Genomic DNA, 19,234 nt, shown 5'->3' on the forward strand with positions numbered 1-19,234 from the left:
TCCAGCAGTCCTGAAGTGACTCCATTGGTTTGATCTGAAGCCAGAGGCCTCGGGTGTTCCAATTGGTCAGGTTTAGATCTTGTACCCACCCCTTTAAAGACTGAAAGTCAGCCCATGAACTAAGTGGCTGTTTCCAGGAGGGAGAAGAAAGACATAAACAACAGCTGTTCCCCAGTCCTTTCATTCTTGTTTCACATTCTTCTTAAGGCCAGTTATTCAGATCCTCCTCCCAGCAAGGCATTAGGTTATCAGACAGCTAAAAAGCAGGGTGGTCAGAGGGGCCCACTGATCAGGCTGGAGGAAGCAGTCACACTCCTCGAGTCAAGACTGGATGGTAGGGTCTGGAGGCTGGGATTTTTGGAAAATCAGAGAAAGGGAATCAGACCAGGGGACAGTTGGCTGCTCCTCAGCTTCCTGGACAGGGGTTAAGAGTGGGGACCAGTTTTGACAAGGTGATTCAAACACTCCTTTATTGAGTCTTTAAATCCCTGTAAACACCTTAAATTGAGAATGTGAGACTGAGAAGTAGAATCCCAACAGGTTGTGTCCGTGGGGGCTGCGGGTCCTCTGAAGAAAGCTGCTTCTGCTCCGTAGGCAGAGCTGGGGGCTGTGGTGAGAGGAATGCTGTATATGCTTTCTACCAGAGGAAAGTCCCTCCTGGGGTTGGGGGAGCTCAGTTGCTCTCGCCATCACTGCTGATGATGCCCCGCAGATGTGACCAGTCTGGGGGCGGGGGGTGGGGCCGCTCTTCGTCTGAGTCCAGGATCCTGCGGTATAGCTCCCCTGGTGGGGCTGTTTCTCCTGAAGGGTTCCAGGCTGTGCGTCTGCGTGGCCGGCCTACAGGGCAGGAGAAAGCAGCAGAGAAGTTGCTGGACAAAGTCTGCGTCCCACCTGATCCTGGGGAGTAGAAGGAAGCCCCTCACCTGAACTGATGATGTTGGTAATGTCCAAAGAAGCCACCTCGGCTGCCTCTTCGCGCTGCTCTTTCAGGGCCCGACACTTCTCTAAGGAAGGGTTACCTGGAGCAGAAGCAGCTCATGATCCTCCCTCCCCGGCAGCCAAGTCCCCTCTCTGCAGCCCCCAGGGCACAGCCAGCCTCACCCTTCATGCCCAGGGCTTCCAGCTCTGCCCGGAGAACACTCAGGCGTTCCTTGCGTGAGCGGCAGGAACCCAGCAGCTTCTTGTAGTTTCGATGGGCGCCACAGGCCCGGATGTAGCGCTTGAGCCTCCTCACAGCGGGGTGGTCCTCACCAGAGCGACCAGAGCCAGCCTGGCAATGGAAGACAGCAGCTGAAGGCCAAGCCTTCTGGGCTGGAGTCAGGGTCTGCCTCTTCCCTGAGGGTGGCCTCCCACCCATCTTCAACCCTTACCTTCCTGCCTTTATGTTCTGGACTGCCATCTATGGAAGATGAGGAGGGACTTCGTGTCCTGCCTTTCTTGGAGCTCTTCTTGGAAGAGCGGTTCTTCCTCTCCTTCTTGGGGCTCCCCTCTGCCTCGCTATCACTCACTTCCTTCTCCGAGTCACTTGCCTCACCACTGATACTGCCCTCTTTGGCTGTCTTGCCAGCAGTTGGCTTCACTTTCCTCGGGCTGTCTTCTCCATCCTCCTCGCTGCTTCCACTCTGCCTTTTCCCATCCTTCCCCTGGGTCCTGTCTTTGCGCTTCCTCTGTACTAGGGGCACTTCATCTTCCTCACTGCTATCGCCACTGCTTGCTGCGGCTTCTTCCTTCTGTTCCTCTCTGTCCCCCCGCTCTCCCAGCAGTCGTGCTGCCCTGCTTTTCTGATTACAGCTCCTCTCCTCCCGAACTGACCTTTTCCCTCCACTGCTCTGGTCTGTGGGTTTCCAATCCTCTTCTTCCTCTCTGTTCTCTTTATTCTTGGTTACTGTCTCCTCCTCCTCCTCACTCTCCTTTGCACTTCCCTGGTGGCTCTTAGCGCCTTTCTTTCCCCGCCCCTGGGCAGGGTCCTCCTCACTGTCCTCACTCTCCTCCTTAGCCTGCTTCCTACTGCCTGAGGCCTTGCCTGGTGCCTGCTTGGTCTTTGTCCCAGGCTTCTTCCTAGTCCTGCCCTTGGACTCCTTTCCCTCCTCCTCCTCCTCCTCACTGCTTTCTTCTTTCCAGACCTTTCTCTTTCTGGCAGAGCCCTCTTCCTCCTCCTCACTGCTCTCCTTCACCACCTCCTTCTCTAATCTGATCTTTGCATTCAGGTCCCTCTGCTGTTCATCATCACTGCTCTCAGTTGCTTTCTTTGAGGCTTGATTTGGACTCTCATCCTCGGTTGGAGTGACATCTGCTGCCATCCCATTCTTTGCTGAGGGGTTGAGGCGGTCTGGACTGGAGGCTGCAGAGCTGGGCTCTGAAAAGTGGAGAAAAGAGAAGGTTGGGACGGGTTCTTTCTGTCCCTTCCCCCTCCACTTGGGACAGGTTGCCTCGAATCCTGCTTTGATGGATGGAAGGAAGGGCAGTAGGAAAAAGCTCTCGGTTTACCGTGTTTCTGGTTCTTGACTCCTGGGCCACGCGCCCTTATCTAAGTTCTTGGGACGTAAAAAAGATAGCACCAAGTCGTGTCCGACTCTTGGGACATATGGACTGTAGCCTGCTAGGCTCCTCTGTTCATGGGATTTTCCAAGCAAGAATACTGGAGAGGGTTGCCATTTCCTTCTCCAAGGGTTCTTCCCGACCCAGGAATTGAACCCAGGTCTCCAGCACTGCAGGCAGATTCTTTACTGACTGAGCTACGCGGGAAACGTAACATGTCCAATAAATACTTTTTGAATGAACCAACTATTCAGAAGGCACTAACCTGACTCTGAATTGAAACGGAACCTTTTTCTCTCTGGGTCACGGCAAGGGGCAGGAGACCTTTTCGCCTTTTTGCCAACGTGGAGCCTCTCTTCCTTCGCACTCGCTTCATCCACCTGTGTGTGGTCAAGAGAGCCAAACGTACGCCAAGGAAGGTTCTGCCGCACCCCTCTTAGGCCCCTCCTCCTTGGCCACTACCCCCGCCCGCGGCGGCCCAGGGTCACGCCCACACCTGCATCTTCAGCAGCTCCTCCTCCACCAGCCGCTTCAGTGCCTGCTTCTCCTCAGGTTCCAGGTGGTCGCGGCCCGCGTGAGCCAAGAATCGCCGCCGCACGATGGAGTGCGTAAGCGTGCTGCGGAAACACGTGTCAAGACGGAGTCCTTGTCCCGCCCCTGCCCTTTCCAACCCCAACTCCAACCTCCGGTGCACCTGAGGTCCGGGTGGCCTTGGAAGAAGCTACGGGTGAACTCCTGCATCTCATTCTCCCGCGCCATTTTGCTCCACCTGATATTGGCGGCTCCCGCCTTTTTTCTTCCCGGCCTCCGTCCAAGCGTTTGACAGGAGGTTGCGCACGCGCAGTGCCGTGACGCCGTGAGGCAGGACACCGTTGCGGGCCGGTAGCGCGCCGCTTGGGCTGAATTTGCCAGACAAAACTTGTTTTTGCCGGGCAGTTGGAGGGTCTCGTGGCCCCTTCCTTTTCTTAGAAGGAATCGCTTTTTAAAGTTCTCGTTAGAAACCTATTCGGAGCCGGCTACACCTTTGAGTAACGTAATCAAACCGCGACGCTCCCTCCGTTCGTGGTCGCGGGCAACAACTAGGCCTCTGTGACTTTGAAAGACAGACGAAAAAGGGCGTCCTCGCCTGAAGACTAGGAATCTCAGGGGGGAATGTCTTCTTGTGACTTCAAATCGCTAAGCACATTTCGAATCAGTTAAGGGCGCCCTCCAGCGTCCTCCATCTTTGTGACATCACGCTTCGATTCGGCGCCATCTTTCGCCTGGAAGCAACGTTCCTTTCTTGGTTTTGCTCCGGAGAGCAGGTCGTGTGGTTAAGATCCCTGAGCGCGGAGCACGCCGGGAGTTGTAGTGCCAGCGGACCCAGCCCTGCCGAGTCCCCGGAAGTTGAGGCGGGAGAGGCCAGGCTGAACCGGCTCGGCGTAGCGGGGCTCCGGACTACAGCTGAGGCGCTTCTCCCGGAGCCGGTCATGAACGGACCGGCAGACGGTGAAGTGGACTACAAGAAGAAATACCGGAATCTGAAGCGAAAACTCAAATTCCTTATCTACGTGAGTGCCGGGGTGGGAAGGTGGTGGGGGGTTGAGGCCTGGCGCCGGTAGGTCTTCAGTTTACCTGTGTGTAAAGGGAGCAGGGTGAGTTGTGGTCGGCTTCCAGGCCCAATTTACTACTGTGGTTGGCTCAGCGAGCATCTTGCCCGTGGTACAGGAACACGAGTGCTTCCAGGAGGAACTGAGGAAGGCGCAGAGGAAATTGCTGAAAGTGTCCCGGGACAAGAGGTGAGACACGTTGAGGGAAGGAGGGAAGCCAGAGGGTGATGTGGCTCCTGTGGCTCTGCGTTCGGACCCCATCCTGGAGTGGGCCACAAATGCATGAGGCCGGCTAGATGAGGCGAGGGCCCGGAGGACACTGCAGAGATGGGAATAACCACTCTTGTTCTCCTGGTCTCTTCCCTCAGTTTCCTCCTAGACCGACTTCTGCAGTACGAGAACGTGGATGAAGACTCTTCTGGTGAGCAAGGTCATGAAAAATTGGTGGAGGACATGCTCCTGGCACTCCAGCAAGTTTCCTGGGCCCTCCCTTTAGGCCTTGGAGGCCAGGGCAGCCTAGTTGCTGGTCCTCTTCCTCTGCTCTTCTTTCACTGAAGTATTACTGAGTATCTACTGTGTTTCAGACACTGAGCTTTGCACACGGGATGCAGTGGTAACCAAGAGAGACGAAACTTCTTGGAGTTTGTATTCTAGTTGCCAGGAATAAATAAGCAAAGAAATATATTAGAATTTTAGATTGGAAGGGAATAAAATCAGGGTTAAGTGGTAGTCATTGGAATAGAGCGGGGGTTGATAAGCTTTTTCTGTGAAGGAACAAGTAATAAGTATTTTAGGCTTTGCAGAACATACCATTTTTATTGCACCTACTCAGCTTTGCGGTGGTAGTTCCGAAACAGCTATAGGTGTTGTATAAATAAGTGAACACGGCTATGTTTCAATAAAACTTTATAAGCACTGAAATTTGAATTTCATAAAATTTTCACATCATGAGATATTTTTCTTTGGATTTGTCTTTTTCCCTAACCAACAAGTTAAAAATATAAAAGCCATGCTTAGTTTATAGAGCATACAAAAGCAGATGGCAGGAAACATTTCAAGAGAGAGTCTTTTCAGGAAGTAATGTTTGTGCTGGGACCTAGATAGGAAGAAACCTATCTTGTGAAGATGAGTGAGAGATTTCCTAGCAGAGGGAGTCACAAATGCAAATTCTCTGAGGTAAGACTGTACCAGATTGTTTGAAGAGCTGAAGCCTAAAAAGCAGTATTCTCAAACTTTTTGAGCACTCTTGACAATTAGTAATGTATTTTACATCATGATGGACCCTCACATACTTCCTTATGAGACAATTGAATAAAACAACAGTAAGATGCCCATATACAGTTCTGATACTTTTTAGACTGATTTTTTTTTTTTCCTCAAAAGTGTTAAGTTTGTGATCCACTATTAGGTATGATACCCACCGTTTGAAAAAGCCCTAAGGTTGGCCTTTGTGGCCCTGTTTTTTGTCATTAGCCAAGTCACGTGCAGTCACGTTTCCATGGTGTCTAGAGCAGGGATCCGCAAACAGCCAGCCAGGTTGCTTGTTTTTGTAAATAATACCTTGCTCAAACATGCAGCACCCATTCATTTACATATTTTAGGAGAACAGTAGATGAGGTCAGAGAAGTAGAATCGGGCCAGCCCATGTACCTCGTGGCAAAACATTCCGCTTTTATTCTAGTTTCTCATTGCCTTCCTGTTCCTTCCTGGAGGTCTTTCAGTTAACATCCTGTTGAGGGAGACTTCTCAGTTAACATCCTGTCGAGGGAGACTTCAGGATAGGCAGCATGAGGGAACCCAGCATGTTCATGGTCAGAGTGGGATATATCTGAGAAGCAAGAGCCAGAGATATAAGCCACCTTTATACCTCAGAGAAGCCCACAGTGTGGTGAGGGAGACACCCACACATGACACTGCCTGGCACAGCAAGGAGGGCCCTGACTATTGAGAATAGAGAGTTACGGAAGAATCAGCCATCAGCTGGGCCTGCGGGATTCTGGGAGACTTCTCAGAGAGGTGGCATTTAATCTGCTGCTTAAAGGATATCTGAGCAGAGCAAGTGGGAATAGTATATTTCACCTGTAAGTAGTTACTTGTTAAGTGAATCATGGGTCGTCTTGATAGAGACCCAACCTGGGGAATGACTTTCAGCTTTGAGAAAACAGGTTGGTGTGATGTGAATACAGTGTGGTTGGGAGACCAGAAAGGTAAGTTGAGGCCATAATACGAAGCATTTCAAATGCTGGCAGAGCTCAGTAAGGATGTGATCAATTTTACATTTTGGGTCATGCTGGGGTTGGGGAGGACAGACTGGCAGGAGTGGTGAGAGTCCTGAGCAGGTGGCTTTGACATGGTGGTGGCCTGGCCTGGTGTCAGTTGGAATGGGGAGCAGTAGGTGAAGGTAATATTTAAGGTGCACGTTACCAGGAGCCTGGATGTGGGGAGTGGAGTAGAGGTAAGTGCTAGACAGCTCAGAAGCAAATAAGAGCATAAAATGGTCAGGAGCCGGAGACCTGGGTACAAGCTCCAGCCCCACACCTTCATTTCCAAGCCTCAGGGACTGCATCTGGAAAGCAGAAGTGACACTCTCCTCTTCCTCCTGGAATACTTCTGAAGACAATGAGAGGCAGCAGATGTCAAGCACCTGTTCAGAACCTGGCACATAGGAAATACTTGACAATGGGTTAGCATGGAGGTGCCCAGCCAGGAATTAGGGTGTAAAGGGCATTTTAAGAAGCTGGGGAAGCTGCGGGCCTCTCCACAATAACACCTGTGTGCCCTTCAGGTTCCCAGAGCCCTTCTGTAGAGTTGAGATTACACCTCTCTGGGGTAGATAGGGAACCCCCCCCAACTTCCCTACTGACCAGCCCTTCCCCTCGACAGACTCTGACGCCACTGCATCTTCAGACAACAGTGAGACAGAGGGGACACCCAAGTTGTCAGACACACCTGCCCCTAAGAGGTGAGACAAGTCATCACTCTTTAGGAGGTGGGAAGTGGGGAGGCTACAGGCCACCTCTCTGCCTCTGACCCGCTCTCCTGTCCTTTCTCCAGGAAAAGAAGCCCTCCGCTGGGAGGTGCTCCCTCCCCCTCCAGCCTCTCCTTGCCTCCTTCAACAGGGTTTCCCCTTCAGGCCTCAAGGGCCCCCTCCCCATACCTGAGCTCGGTGAGTTGGGGTCAAGGGTGGGAGATGGTCCGATGCCTGGGAAAAGGTGGGCATCATTTGGGCAGAAGGGCTGGGCCTCAGGGTGAAGCCAGCCCAGCACCAAGGACATCTGTCTGGGGCTGGCCAGCAGGCGTCCCTCGGAGGGGTGTGAGTTGGGGCTGCCCGCTCCTCTCTGGTGTAGGAATGGGGGACAGGCGTGACTGAGGAGAGCAGACTCCAGGACACAGTCCTGCTGCTGTCCCCTCCTGTCTGTTCTCAGGAGCCATACTCATCACCATCTCTTGTTTTTCCATTCTTCCTCCTGTTTGCATTTCTTCCCTCCACCCCCACCCCATCCACTCCATTTCCCATCTCCATCCCCTCACTCCTGCCTGCAGCTGGCTTCCCCCACCTACCCCCCATTCCCTTCTGACTACCTGGCCCTGCAGCTGCCCGAGCCCAGCCCCCTGAGGCCCAAGCGGGAGAAACGGCCCCGCCTGCCCCGGAAACTCAAGGTACCCTGTTTGGGGGACGCTAGGGAGGGGCCAGAACGGCAGGACAGCCATCTGAGGGAGGCTCAAGATGGCTCTAGGCTGGGGGCCTGGCCTAGAACTATGAAGGACTCATGTGGGACTGCTCCCAGGGGCCCAGCCCAGAGCTGGGTGCTGAGGGGTGGGTCCCAAAAGTCCTGGCTCCTGCAATACCAGTCCGGTCAAGCCCAGCCTCGGGGGATGCAGAGTAAAGACTGCTGGGGGCCAAGCTCCTTTTTACAGGTATTCTGTGATCCCAGGGTGCCACCGAGGAGGGATGGAGTTGTGGAATCTAGAATGAAGTCAAGGCTGCACCCCTTAAAAACCATGTGACCTTGACCCTCTAGGTCTCAGATTGTGTGTGTATGAAGGGAGTGATAGGCCACATGTAATCAGCAAGAATGTGGAGCGCCTCCTGTGTACCAAGCACTATTCTAGGTGCTGCAGATACAGTAGTGAACACAACAAAAATCCTTGCCTTCTCAGAGCCCACGTTCTTGAAGGGATAGGTGGAAAATAAGCAAGATAATTAGATAACAGTGTAGAAAAATGGATTCAGGTAAAGAATCCATCTTTCAGTTGGGTGGTCAGAAATTTAAAAGGGAATGAGCAGCAGCCCTTTGGCTGTCTGGGAGGTGTTTCATTTAGGAAGCAAGCCAGTGTGGTTAGAGGAAAGTGAGAAAGAGTGACCAGAGTGCAAGTCAGAGCAGTATCTGAGGGGCAAGGACGTGACTCCAGGCGGTTTGGCCTGAGCAGCTGAAGAAGTGGAGTGGCCCTGCTGAGTCAGGGAGGATTGTGGGAGGAGCAGGTTTGGGAGGGAAGGTGAGTTTGGCTTTGGACATGTTGAGATGCTGTCTGGAAATGCGGACGGGACAACTGGGTAGTGTGAGCCTGGGCCACATGGGGTGCATATTTGGAAGTCATGGGCAGGGAGGTAGATGGAGAGAAGAGGCTGGCACCCTGAGTGCCAGGAGAGATGAGGACATGGAAGGCACAGGGCCCTTCCAGCTCTGAGCCAAAGTGATATAGGGACTGGTCTGATGGCTCTCCATTGGGTAGACTGTAGATTTGAGGCTCTGGAGCCAGAAGTGAAATGGGAGCCATGCCTGTGGTAGTTAGGAGTGTGGGTTCTGGAGTTTGAAGCCCAGCCCTGCCACTTACTTCTGTATGACCTTGGCCTTTGAGCCTGGAAAATGAGTGCCCAGCTTCTGTTTCACTCTCCTCAGCAGGGTTTTTGCTTCTGGCGTGTGGGGTGGGCTGGTGGAGAGGGCTCAAGCCGTTGAAACCTGGAGCAGAGGGTGGAGGCGTGGTGTGGGCTTGGCAGTTCGAGGCTCTGAGGTTCTGGGTCCTGAAGCAGAGGTGTGTCAGGAAGCTACGTTCTAGACATGCAGGGCAGAGGGGCCCAGATGGATCACTGCATGGGGGAGAGGGTATATCAGGGAAGGCCTCAAAGAACAGGTAACATCTGAGTCCAGGGTGAACGAGATTTGGGTATTCAGGCTGAGGCAATGGTGAAAAGGAGGCAGGGGCCTGGTGAAAGTGTTGTTTGGGCTGAAGCTTGAGTGGTGAGAGGGAAGAACATCAGAAAGAAGATGGGGGCGTGGGTCGTAGACAGCTGGATGTTCTGCAAGGAGAGTGAAGTTTCTGGATGTGTGGTGTGAGGAGACAGGAGGGGCAGATCTGAGGAGGAGAGGGAATGCTGTGAAGACTGAAGCAGGTCAGTCAGGAGCCTGGGCCTCATCCACGCATGCGCTGTGTGACTTTGGTGGATTGTTTGACTCTGGGAACCTCTGCTTGCTTCTCTGTTCGGTGGGGTCCCTGTGAGGATAAAATGAGTCAACAGAGAGAAGACACTTAGCCCAGTGCCTGGCCCCTGGCAGGCCACAGATAAACATTTGGTGCTGTGGGTCACGCTGAGGAGGCCATGGGGTGAATCCAAGCAGAGGGGACTTAGGTAGGAACTCGAGAGGCTGTGGCCAGAGGAGGGGCCAGCCATGCCGCTGGCTTTCTCAGTCCCGTGTGTGCACATGGGTGCCTGATACTGCGTGCGAGGGCACTGGTCCTGGCAGACTCCTGTCCCCTGAGGTACAGATCCCCTCTGGCCTTCCATGCCACCCCAGGAACAGCAGTGAGTGGGAGGGATGCCTTGAGAAGCAGAGAGTAGGCCCCTGGGGCCCGAATGAGTTAAAGCAATCAGAAGTGCCACCGTGAAGACCACTGCCCCGCCCCCACCCTGGGGCCAGACTGGACACTGCCCGGTGGGAACCTGGGAGGCCTGTGCCTTCAGACCTCCACTCCAAGCCTCCGTTTCCTCTGGCTGATGACCTCTCCTCCATTCCAGGGTGGTCTGAATGGCCAGAGGTCATTAGTGGAAGTCACCTCACACATAGTAGGTGTTCAGTTTGTGCCCATGGGCAAAGCATGAAAGCATGAGGCCCCCAGAGCTCTGGGGAGGATTCAGAAGGACCTGGGGCAGGGGGGCAGCTGGAGGGTTGAGCTGGACAGAGGCCGCTTCCCAGCCTCAGCACAAAGCCGGACTTCTGACCCATAGAAAAAGGCACTCCAGGTGGAGGGACCAGCCTGTTCTCAGGTGCTGCCTGTCCCCCGAGGCCCTCAAGTAGAGGAGTGACACACTCAGGTCTGTGTTTTAGAGAGCTCACTCTGGCTGCAGTGCGGAGGACGAGCTGGATCTGGGAGAGGCTGAAGGCAGGGATTCCAGTTAGGAGGCTGGTCCCATAGCCCAGGTGAGCTGAGAGGAGGGCCTGGCCCAGGCCAGTGGCTGCGGGGATCCCAAAGAGGGGCCCGTCCCAGACATAAGAGGTAGAAGCCTCAAATGGCGGGGGGGTGAAGACCTTGGACACCCTGCACCGCACCAGTGAGCCCCTCAAGAGGAGCGGGGAGAGGAGGCCAGCAATAACTCAGGTGCCCAGAGGCGGGCAGACAGGCTCCTGTCTGGCTCTTACTGCTACTACAGGGGCAGCCACGGTGCCTTACTGGCCAGGGCCAGGCCCAGCCTTTCCTTCCTGGTTTCCTGTGAGACCCCCTCCACCACCACCCTCATCACCACCTCCATCACCACCCCTCACCCCCAGGCACTTGCTGATTTGAGGCTCTGAAGGGGCTGAGGTGGGGCAGGTTCCCTGACTCCAGCCTTGGCTGACCTGGTGTGTCCACTGCCCCTTGAATGAGCCTTTGCCCCCTTCCCTGGCCCTTAGAACTGTCTTAAGGGGCAGTGCCAGCCCCCCGGAACTCCCAGTGCCTCCCTGATAAGCCCTCCCTGTGTTTCTCCCCCTGCTGCAGATGGCGGTGGGACCCCCCGACTGCCCTGTGGGAGGGCCGCTGACCTTCCCAGGCCGGGGCTCTGGGGCTGGGGTGGGGGCAGCCTTGGCCCCCCTACCCCCACCCAAGATGCCCCCCCCTACGATCCTGAGTGCCGTCCCTCGGCAGATGTTCAGCGACGCGGGTAGCGGGGATGACGCCCTGGACGGGGACGATGACCTGGTGATCGACATCCCGGAGTGAGCCCCTCTGCCCAACCCCCTGCCCAGCCCCCTTGGAGCCAGCACACACGAGCCCCCAGCTTCCGCAGAGAAGTTTATTGATGCCCAGTTGCCATGCTGCGGCCACGGACACAATCAGAAAAGGCGTAAACATGCACGAATGTCCCCCAGAAGGTGGGCCCTCTCCAGGGAGGGCAGGGGTCCTGCCCTCACATCCCAGCCCGATCCAGAGGACAGTTATTTAAAGGAGTGGCCAGGGCCGTCTGTCACCTCTCAGAGAGGCAGAGACCCTGCGGTGGCCCCCCGCTTAAAAGGGCAGCTGTACAGGGCTAGGTATTGTGTGTGTGTGTGTGTGTGTGTGTGTGTATATGTGTATGTGTGTGGTTTTTTAAATGAAGATTGTGTATTAAAGAAGTGGCTCTTTGTTTTTTGTCCTTTTCTTTTTTTGGAAACGTTCTCCTCCAAACCCCACCTAATCCGACCTCCTCCTGTAGGGGAGGGGAACGGGCAGCCTGGAGAGGCAGGAGAGAGAAGCAGCAGCCGGGCCCGGGGCTCTGTTGGACCCTCCCACAGGTGTGCTCAGGATGGGTGGTTTGCATATTTGCAGGTTGTAGCGAGTCAGGCAGAAGGAAGTTTGCATATGTGAATATAGATCTCCACAGTCCCTCACAAGAAGACAGACCCACGGTCACGGAGACTCTCACGAAATAAGACAGGTAGTGCGGGGTGGGGCATCCACCCCGTGTAAACGTGCAATACACTCGTGCGAAGGTTGGGTACTGGACCTGGCCCCAAGGGGGCCGCTCAGGCTGAGGGCAGAGCCCCAGCCGCGGGGGGCAGCTGGCTGGTCAGAGTGTGCCAGCGCTCCAGGGCCGCGTCCGGCTGCTGCAGACAGTCGCTCCAGTGCTTCCGGGCCTCTCCCCGGGCGCCTGGCCCCAGGGACACGCCACCTGGGGAGCAGCAGAGGCAGGCAAGATCAGGGCCTGGCTGGCTGCTAGGCTGCCCTCCATCGGGCACCACCCGGCAGGCTCCTTCCTTACCGATGAAGTCGTTGGATTTGCCGATGTCATAGTCCCAGACTGTGACTTCCAGAGTCTTGGTGGCCAGAGTGGAGAGCTCCATATCATAGAAGAACTCCTGAGACAGGGCAGGTCACACCTTCCATGAGGCGCTGTCCCCAGCCCCAGCTCCCCCCTCAATTTCTGGTCTCGGTCCCATTCACCTCATTAAATTCCGGGTTGAGAGTCTTCTTCTTTACGCGTGTTTTATGCTTGGATTTCTTATCCACATCTGGCCTCAGGTACCTGCCAAGGAGCGGGGGGAATGGGAGTGGGGGGGGTGGGGGGCAGGTAGGTCAGGGACAGGCCAGACCCCAGAGGAGGATGGGGCTGGGGGCAGGTCCCTGGGGAGGGGAGGACAGGCCTCAGGACAGGGCAGGAGCTCACGTCTTGACATAGGGGTCGGAGTAGCCGTTGACGTCCATGGCAGCCAGGTGGGCGCAGCGCAAGATGCCCACCAGCAGCCCACGGCGCCGAGAGCTGTAGCTGAGGCTCAGCAGGATGCGCCCACGCTCTTCCAGCAGCCCCGGCCCCTGCTCCGCCTGCTCCAGCTGTGGGCAGACACGGGGGTCAGCGGCACCCCCATCACCTCCCAGAAGTCCCCCGCGGGTGGCTCACCTCCTTCAGGTAACAGGAGATGCCCCTCAGTGCCGCAGACATGGAAGAGGGTGAAGCCAGCTGAGGGGGCGGAGAGAAAGTTCTGGAAACCTGGTCTCCCCTGAGCCCCCTTGCCGTGGTACCCCACCGCCCCACACAGACCGGAACCTGGCGCTCAAGGCAGATGTTAAAATGCTTCTTCTGTGAAGGCTTGAGGCGGCGGAGGGGTACTCGGATCTCCCCGATGAACTCGTTGTGGCTCAGCTTGTCTTCATCACAGACAGAGATCCTGGTGGGGAACTGCAGGGTCAAGGCCCCCTGGGGTACCTGAGCCCCACTCCGAGGTGGGAAAGGTCCCCAACTGAATTCTGAGCACCCGAGACTGGTCCCAGGTCTGCCCTCAATACTGTTGTTCAGTTGTGTCCTACTCTGCGACCCCATGGACTGTAGCCCTCCAGGTTCCTCTGTCCATAGGATTTCCCAGGCAAGAATACTGGAGTGGGTTGCCATTTCCTCCTCTGGGGGATCTTGCCAACCCAAGGGTTGAACCTGGGTCTCCTGCATTGCAGGCAGATCCTTTATTGTCTGAGTCACCAAACCCCTCACTTGTAAAACAGCTGTCTCCAGCACCAGCCCTGGAGCTTGAGGAGAGTGCTTTGATTTGCCTATGCCTCAGCCCCTTGCTTTCCAGCTGCTCAGGCTGCCCCTGTCCATCAGGACCTGCTCAGCTTGCTGAGGAAACCCTCACAAATCTTGGGAACATTGCCCCCTCCGCCCTACACACACATAACTGCCTCCATTCAGGGCCTGGGGACAGGATCCAACTGAACGTGCACACGGTGTGCACTGGTGAATATGGGTCACGAGACCAGGACGTCAGAGCCAGAAGGGCCTGGAGGAGCCTTGCACAGTCGGACCAGGAGCCCACCCCTCCCCCGCAGGGCCCTTGTCCTTTACTCTGTGGAGCAGGAGCCAGCCTAAAGATACTCATGAGCCCAGGAATTAAAAGATACTGCTTTGGGACTTCTCTGGTGGTCCGGTGGCTAAGACTCCATGCTCCCAACGCAGGGGGCCTGGGTTCCGTCCCTGGTCAGGGAACTGGATCCCACATGCTGCAACTAAGTTCCCCTGAGACCTGACAGAACCAAATAACTTAACAAAAATATACTGCTTTTACTTCCATCCATCCCCCTCTGCAGCCCCCTGCCCTGTCTTCAGCTGTGATGCTTTTGAGCAGCTCTATCCTGTAGGAATGTTCAGTTCCCAGCTCTGCCACATAGCCACAGCATGACCTTGAGCACTTAACCTCCCTGAACCTCATTCCCATTCCTGTCCCTTGAGACCTCACTCCTTAGAGACGAGGGAGACACTGGCAACAACGGGCTGCATAGGTCTGACTTGAGTCAGGACACTGAGAAGGCATCCCAGTGCCCAGGGAAAGACTGCAAGAGGAGGCAGAGCCTTGGATGATGAGTGGGGTTCAGGCCGGCAGAGAGAGGAGGCAGGAAGAGGCACAGCAGACAAAGGTCAGGAGTGAAGAACCCTCACAAGAGGGCAGTCCACGGAGGAGCAGTAGGAGATATTTGGGGGAGGGGGGTGGCAGGAAAGTCAGGGAAACATTTTGGCCTGTTCCTGAAGGGGGTGGGGAATCACTGATGGTTCTGGAGCATCTGAGGGCTTAAGGGGAGGTGGGTCAACCAACCAAAGAAGGTTCCAATGACAGCTGTCCCCAAGGAGGTGCTGAGCTAGAATGCTCGGGACCGAGGAGGATGGACCCCTCACCTGAGCACCTTGTGCGTGATGTCATCAACCGTGATCCCGCTATACGTCAGGTCCTCGTTCCACACGGGATTCAGCGTGTTCCTCTGAGTCTTAGTTTTTAGTTTATTGGCCTTAGGTGAGGGGATGAAGGATTCACAGTACGTGTCCTCCAGACTCACAGAGGCTGGAGAAGGTTGGGAACCCACAAGCTGGGGGACTAGGGGAGGGGAGAGGCCAGCCAGTACCTTGCAGGCTCCAGGCAGCAGGTGCAGCTTGACATAGGGGTCAGCCAGGCCATTGAAATCCATGGGCTTGAGGCCCTGGGGAGGATGAGAGGGGAGACGGCTGTGAGCTCCAGGCCTGCCAACCCACCTACCCTCTCCCTCTCTGTCTCTCTACAGCGTGGACATTTAGGGGCTGGAGGGGAGGAGCAGGAATTAGGCCTGGGGAAGGGAAGGGAGTGGAGAAGGGAAAGGCTACTCCAGTACTCTGACCTGGAGAATTCCATAGACTTTAGAGTCCATGGGGTGCAAAGAGTCGGACACAAGGGAAGGGAGAATGGAAACCCGCCCCTCTCAGGATAGGAGGCCAGCAGGGGGAGGCAGGGAGCACCCACCTTAGCCCTGAGGATACTACAGTGCAGAGTGCAGGAAGCCTGGTCGTAGAGAAGGTCAAACTCCAGCGTGCCCAGGGCGGCTGGAGGAAGAGAGGGAAGAGCTCACCTGAGTGAGTGCGCAAAGACAAGGTGTGTGTGAGACAGGCGGGCAGCCCCGGTCTGTGCACCAGCTGTGAAGGTGTGTGCATGTCTGCGGCTGTCAGCCCGCGAGCCTGTGCGCGTCTGGGTCCCTGGCTGGGCTGCAACTGGGGCTGTGTGGGTGGTTGAGTGTCTCAGCAGAAATATTGAATATTGAGCCTCGCTGAAGCTGTAATCTCCACTCCGACTGCAGCTGTGGCAGCAGTGCCTGCCGCCTCCCCACCCCCAGCAGAGCCCAGGCCCTTCCCACCAGCCTGGAGGCCCCCAGGAGTGCCCTGGGCCCTTCAAGCCCCCAGACTCACTGGTATCATCCGAGTCGTAGCTGTCCACCTCGGCTCCCTCCTCGGGCGTGGTGGCCCCAAGGAGGGCCGCCGGGGGGGCCAGGGCCAGGGGGGCCAGATGAGCAGGGGCCTCTCCGAAGCCCCCGCCACCCCCTTCGAGGCCGGGTCCCCGGCGGGGGAAGTAGTCGGAGATCTGGCGGATGGGCCGGATGGGCCCCGGGCACACGTTGATGGCCATGTGCTCCTGGATGTTGATGGCCATGCGGTCGCCCCTGCGGCCCCTCATGAAGCACCCCTAGCTTGGGGAGGGAGAGAGCGTGAGCCCCGGGCTGGCTGAGTCCTCAAACCTCCCATCTGCTGGCTGAGGGCCAGGCAGCAACCACCGGGGTCTGAGGGCCCTCACTGGCCTCTCTTCCTGGGCACTGAGGGAGAGGGCAGCCTGTGCCAGCCGAGGGGCAGCAAGGAGGCCTGGGACCTCCAGACCCTGAGCTGTGCTCCCCCAGGGCCAGGCTGGCAGCCACTCCCTGAAGAGAGGTCCTGGCTCCAGCACAGCCTTGCCCACCTACCTCTAGACTGTCCCCTGTCCTTGTCCCAGCTCCTGCCCCTCATTCTGGGCTTCTGTCTGCTCTGGGCCCTGCCGACCCCTCAATCGGCCCCCGTAGGCCCCCTCCTCTCCCTCTCTGAGGCTCTGGCCATCCTTCTGCACCAGGCGCTGGTCTGGTCTGGGTGTCACCCGCCCCTTAGGTTCTCACTTCCCACAGTCCCTTCATTCAACCTCAGGGTCTGCCTGCTGGCTGGTCCCCCATCCCCTGCGGCCCAAGGTGGGGACCCCCACCTCAGATGCTTCCTCCTGAGATCGGATCTCCAGCGGAGCCAGGAATTGCAGCCTCCGGAGAGCCGAATACCCCCCGGAGGCACACACAGGCTGACACACACACGCTCACCCTCACCCTCTCGTCCCCGGCAGCCCAGCCCCCAGCACCTATCTGTGCGCCTCCAACAGGTGCCCAAGCACTGGGGGGCCAGCGGGTGCGGGCTGGGCGGTGGCGGCCGGCGATTCCCAGGGCGGCCGGCGAGAAGAGCGCCGAGTCCGGCAGTCTGAGCCGAGCGGGAGGGAGAGCCGGAGAAAGTGCGGGGAGGAGGGGGTGAGCGAGGTGGAAGCTAGGAGGCAGCCAGCGCGGGCGGCGGGGGGCGGGGAGGGGCGGCCGGAGGCTGGGGAGGGGGCGGGACTCTCCCGCCAGCGCCCGCCCGGGCACACTTAAGGAACGCACCCGGGTGCACACACACTCACGGGCAGGCTGGCACACGCATCTTGCACGGACACACCCGCGCACACGCCTGTGCCCACGTGCGCACGCTCACAGTCATGCACAAACCCAGACACGCGCTGGCACACTTACCCCGGAGAACTTCGCAGACACACGCTTGCAAACACACGGACAACCTGCGCCACCAGGAACCCTCAGCGAGAACAGCCCGGTGTTCCCCAACTCCTCCCTGGAGACCCGAGCCCAGGGCAGACCACCGGCCTAGTTGCCATGGCGACGCCGGATCATCCTACCAGTGCCCCCCCCCCGCACCACTCCAGTCCTCACGCCCCTCCCCTGCAGAGGAGGGGGGAGGGTGTCTAGCCTCCCCTATCAATATCCGTAGGGGCGGGGCCTGTGGGGCGGGGCTTAGAGAACCGCAATGACCCAGGAGCGGGCTGGGGAAGGGGATCTGATCCGCCTGCGGTCACTGGTTTGCGATCTCGCGTCCCGGCCGCCGGCTGAGAAACCTCACAGTTTGAGGCCCGAGGCTGTGGCTCACCTCACGCTTCTATCCTTTGGTCAGGCTTCTTTCCTTGGACCCAACCCAGCTCCCGAGGATCCATGTCCGCTTCTTAGGGCTGGCATCTCCTTTGGGAATCCACTTTCTCTCACCTTCCCACTTGCAGTCTGACCCTCAAGTGCAAAGGGGCACAGGGCTTCGTTCTAAATGCCCCAGATCCCTGCAGGCCTTCCTTCTCCTCTCCTTCTCTCACCTGAGCCCAGCACCTACCTGTCAGTCTAACTCCAGTCTTTGATCTTGGCTCTCTTCCGTCCCAAACTTGCCAGCCCCCAATGACAAAGTCCTCACAGTGACCTTCAAGGCCTGAGACTGTGACTTCTCCCATCTCATCCCCCTTACTCATCTTGCTGGCTTTCAGGAACATTACTTGCAGTTCCTAGAACATACTTGGGTCTCAGTCAGGCAGAACTTTGTTCACCCAAGTTCCTCAGCCTGGAAGATCTTTCCTTTTTTCAGAGGGCACCTTGGACCCCCTCTTCCTAAGACACATCCCCCACACCCCCAGCTCAGCCCCCAGCTCCCTGAGCTCTTACAGCCTCAGCTCCGGTGATGCTGGTATGTCATGCCTGTTTACATTTCTGTCTTCACCACCACTGAGGGAGAGAGGCTGTCCCAAGCTGGGCCTGGCACTAGGTTGTCATCATTAACTATTGTGATTTTAGGTTGTGTATCAATGTGAATATACTTAGTATTGCTGAATCTGGTGCTTGAAAATGGCTAAGATATTGAGTTGGCCATAAAGTTCGTATTTTTCTGTAACATTTTAAGGAAAAACTCTAATGAACTTTTTGGCCAACCCAGTATAACTATTCATATATGGATTTTTTACGCCCTCCCCCCCTTTTTTTTTGGCTGTGCTGTGTGGCATGCAGGATCTTAGTTGCCGAACCAAACTCATGTCCTCTGCAGTGGGACCATGGAGCCTTACCACTGGACTTCCAGGGAAGTCCCTACCCCATTTTTTTTTTGAAGTAAAGGAAATGTTAAACCAAACTACACTGAGATACCACTTGTCATTGATCACATGGTAACCATCAAAGCAAACGTTAACACACAATGTTGATGAGGCTGTGGATAAATGGGTACCATCTCTGTAACCACTGTTAGATTTGATCCAGTAATTCCGCTTTTAGGATTTGGCCCATGAGCAAAATAATAGAAGTTCAAAATTATTAACTGCACCCTATCTGTCATGGCAAAAGATTGGAAGCAGCTTAAATGTCCACCTGATTCAATCAGTCATGTCACAGTTCCACACAATGAAATAGCATGCAGCCATGACAAGCAGGCTCTTTATGTACTTATACAGAATCATCATCACAATCTCATGGTAACTGAAAAAAGTAAGCTACAGAGGAGCATGAATGGAATACTGCCGTTGAGTAAAAAAAGAGAGAGAACTTATATATGTTTGTTTATTTGTGCATAAATTTATGGAAGGCTGCACAGGAAAATGGTAGCTATGGTGACCTCTGAGGAGGCTGTCATGAGGCAGGTGAGGGCAGGAATAGGAAATGTTTACTTTGTACCATGTGCGTATGTTACCTACTCAAAAGAATACACTAAAATAGCATCTTTTAAAAAATAATTTTATTTATTTATTTTGGTTGTGCCGGGTCTTCACAGCTGCTTGGACTTTTCTCTAGTTTCA

At 55.9% G+C, this 19,234-nt stretch overlaps 3 protein-coding genes and 1 long non-coding RNA gene across 15 annotated transcripts; 1 reads left to right on the forward strand and 3 right to left on the reverse strand.

Annotated features, from left to right (window-relative positions):
- Positions 1–442: 442 nt before the first annotated feature.
- HIRIP3 (HIRA interacting protein 3) lies at positions 443–3,309 on the reverse strand. Of its 2 annotated transcripts, none has more exons than XM_086374993.1 (7): positions 3,233–3,309; positions 3,035–3,155; positions 2,804–2,918; positions 1,371–2,356; positions 1,102–1,270; positions 924–1,019; positions 443–837 (listed from the first exon to the last, which is right to left on the reverse strand). In XM_086374993.1, exons 1-7 carry the CDS (start codon positions 3,295–3,297, stop codon positions 674–676), a joined length of 1,716 nt encoding a protein of 571 aa, XP_086231119.1. In that variant the 5' UTR covers positions 3,298–3,309; the 3' UTR covers positions 443–673. The 2 variants fall into 2 exon arrangements, with proteins under 2 accessions (XP_086231119.1, XP_086231120.1); XM_086374994.1 differs by having other exon boundaries at positions 2,800–2,918; positions 3,033–3,155.
- A 77-nt stretch (positions 3,310–3,386) lies between these two features.
- Positions 3,387–11,726, forward strand: INO80E (INO80 complex subunit E). Of its 8 annotated transcripts, XM_086375028.1 has the most exons (9): positions 3,387–4,088; positions 4,246–4,316; positions 4,496–4,548; positions 7,011–7,089; positions 7,182–7,293; positions 7,671–7,787; positions 10,144–10,191; positions 10,454–10,546; positions 11,103–11,726. In XM_086375028.1, the coding sequence occupies exons 1-8, from the start codon at positions 4,008–4,010 to the stop codon at positions 10,523–10,525; spliced, it is 633 nt and encodes a 210-aa protein (XP_086231154.1). In that variant the 5' UTR covers positions 3,387–4,007; the 3' UTR covers positions 10,526–10,546; positions 11,103–11,726. The 8 variants fall into 8 exon arrangements, with proteins under 8 accessions (XP_086231154.1, XP_086231150.1, XP_086231157.1 ...); XM_086375024.1 differs by lacking the exon at positions 10,454–10,546; XM_086375031.1 differs by lacking the exon at positions 10,144–10,191.
- LOC147345168 (uncharacterized) lies at positions 4,652–5,687 on the reverse strand. The gene is made up of 2 exons (XR_015154566.1): positions 5,549–5,687; positions 4,652–4,777 (listed from the first exon to the last, which is right to left on the reverse strand). It is a non-coding gene; the product is annotated as an uncharacterized LOC147345168 (long non-coding RNA).
- DOC2A (double C2 domain alpha) lies at positions 11,384–17,291 on the reverse strand. Of its 4 annotated transcripts, XM_086375002.1 has the most exons (12): positions 17,154–17,291; positions 16,736–16,851; positions 15,775–16,052; positions 15,335–15,414; positions 14,964–15,038; positions 14,740–14,849; positions 13,120–13,246; positions 12,979–13,038; positions 12,748–12,911; positions 12,525–12,606; positions 12,343–12,439; positions 11,384–12,252 (listed from the first exon to the last, which is right to left on the reverse strand). In XM_086375002.1, exons 3-12 carry the CDS (start codon positions 16,037–16,039, stop codon positions 12,107–12,109), a joined length of 1,206 nt encoding a protein of 401 aa, XP_086231128.1. In that variant the 5' UTR covers positions 16,040–16,052; positions 16,736–16,851; positions 17,154–17,291; the 3' UTR covers positions 11,384–12,106. The 4 variants fall into 4 exon arrangements, with proteins under 4 accessions (XP_086231128.1, XP_086231127.1, XP_086231129.1 ...); XM_086375001.1 differs by having other exon boundaries at positions 12,979–13,246; XM_086375003.1 differs by lacking the exon at positions 17,154–17,291 and having other exon boundaries at positions 15,775–16,048; positions 16,736–17,033.
- Positions 17,292–19,234: the final 1,943 nt, after the last annotated feature.

The sequence above is a fragment of the Bos grunniens genome, chromosome 25 (genome assembly GCF_055505025.1).
Source record: "Bos grunniens cultivar Pamir isolate PY7600 chromosome 25, Bosgru_T2T1.0, whole genome shotgun sequence".
NCBI classification, from domain to species: Eukaryota; Metazoa; Chordata; class Mammalia; order Artiodactyla; family Bovidae; genus Bos; species Bos grunniens.

Coding starts and splice junctions, on each gene's coding strand:
- HIRIP3 (XM_086374994.1), bottom strand. CDS start 3,297: ATGGCGCGGGAGAATGAGATGCAGGAGTTCACCCGTAGCTTCTTCCAA. Junction 2,357..2,799: donor TTCAATTCAGAGTCAGGTTA/GTGCCTTCTGAA, acceptor TCCACTTTTCAG/AGCCCAGCTCTGCAGCCTCC. Junction 838..923: donor TACCAACATCATCAGTTCAG/GTGAGGGGCTTC, acceptor CCTGCCCTGTAG/GCCGGCCACGCAGACGCACA.
- INO80E (XM_086375024.1), top strand. CDS start 4,008: ATGAACGGACCGGCAGACGGTGAAGTGGACTACAAGAAGAAATACCGG. Junction 4,317..4,495: donor AAAGTGTCCCGGGACAAGAG/GTGAGACACGTT, acceptor CTCTTCCCTCAG/TTTCCTCCTAGACCGACTTC. Junction 7,294..7,670: donor CCTCCCCATACCTGAGCTCG/GTGAGTTGGGGT, acceptor TCCTGCCTGCAG/CTGGCTTCCCCCACCTACCC.
- DOC2A (XM_086375000.1), bottom strand. CDS start 16,039: ATGAGGGGCCGCAGGGGCGACCGCATGGCCATCAACATCCAGGAGCAC. Junction 13,247..14,739: donor ATCACGCACAAGGTGCTCAG/GTGAGGGGTCCA, acceptor GTTCCCCACCAG/GATCTCTGTCTGTGATGAAG. Junction 12,912..12,978: donor TCTCCTGTTACCTGAAGGAG/GTGAGCCACCCG, acceptor GTCTGCCCACAG/CTGGAGCAGGCGGAGCAGGG.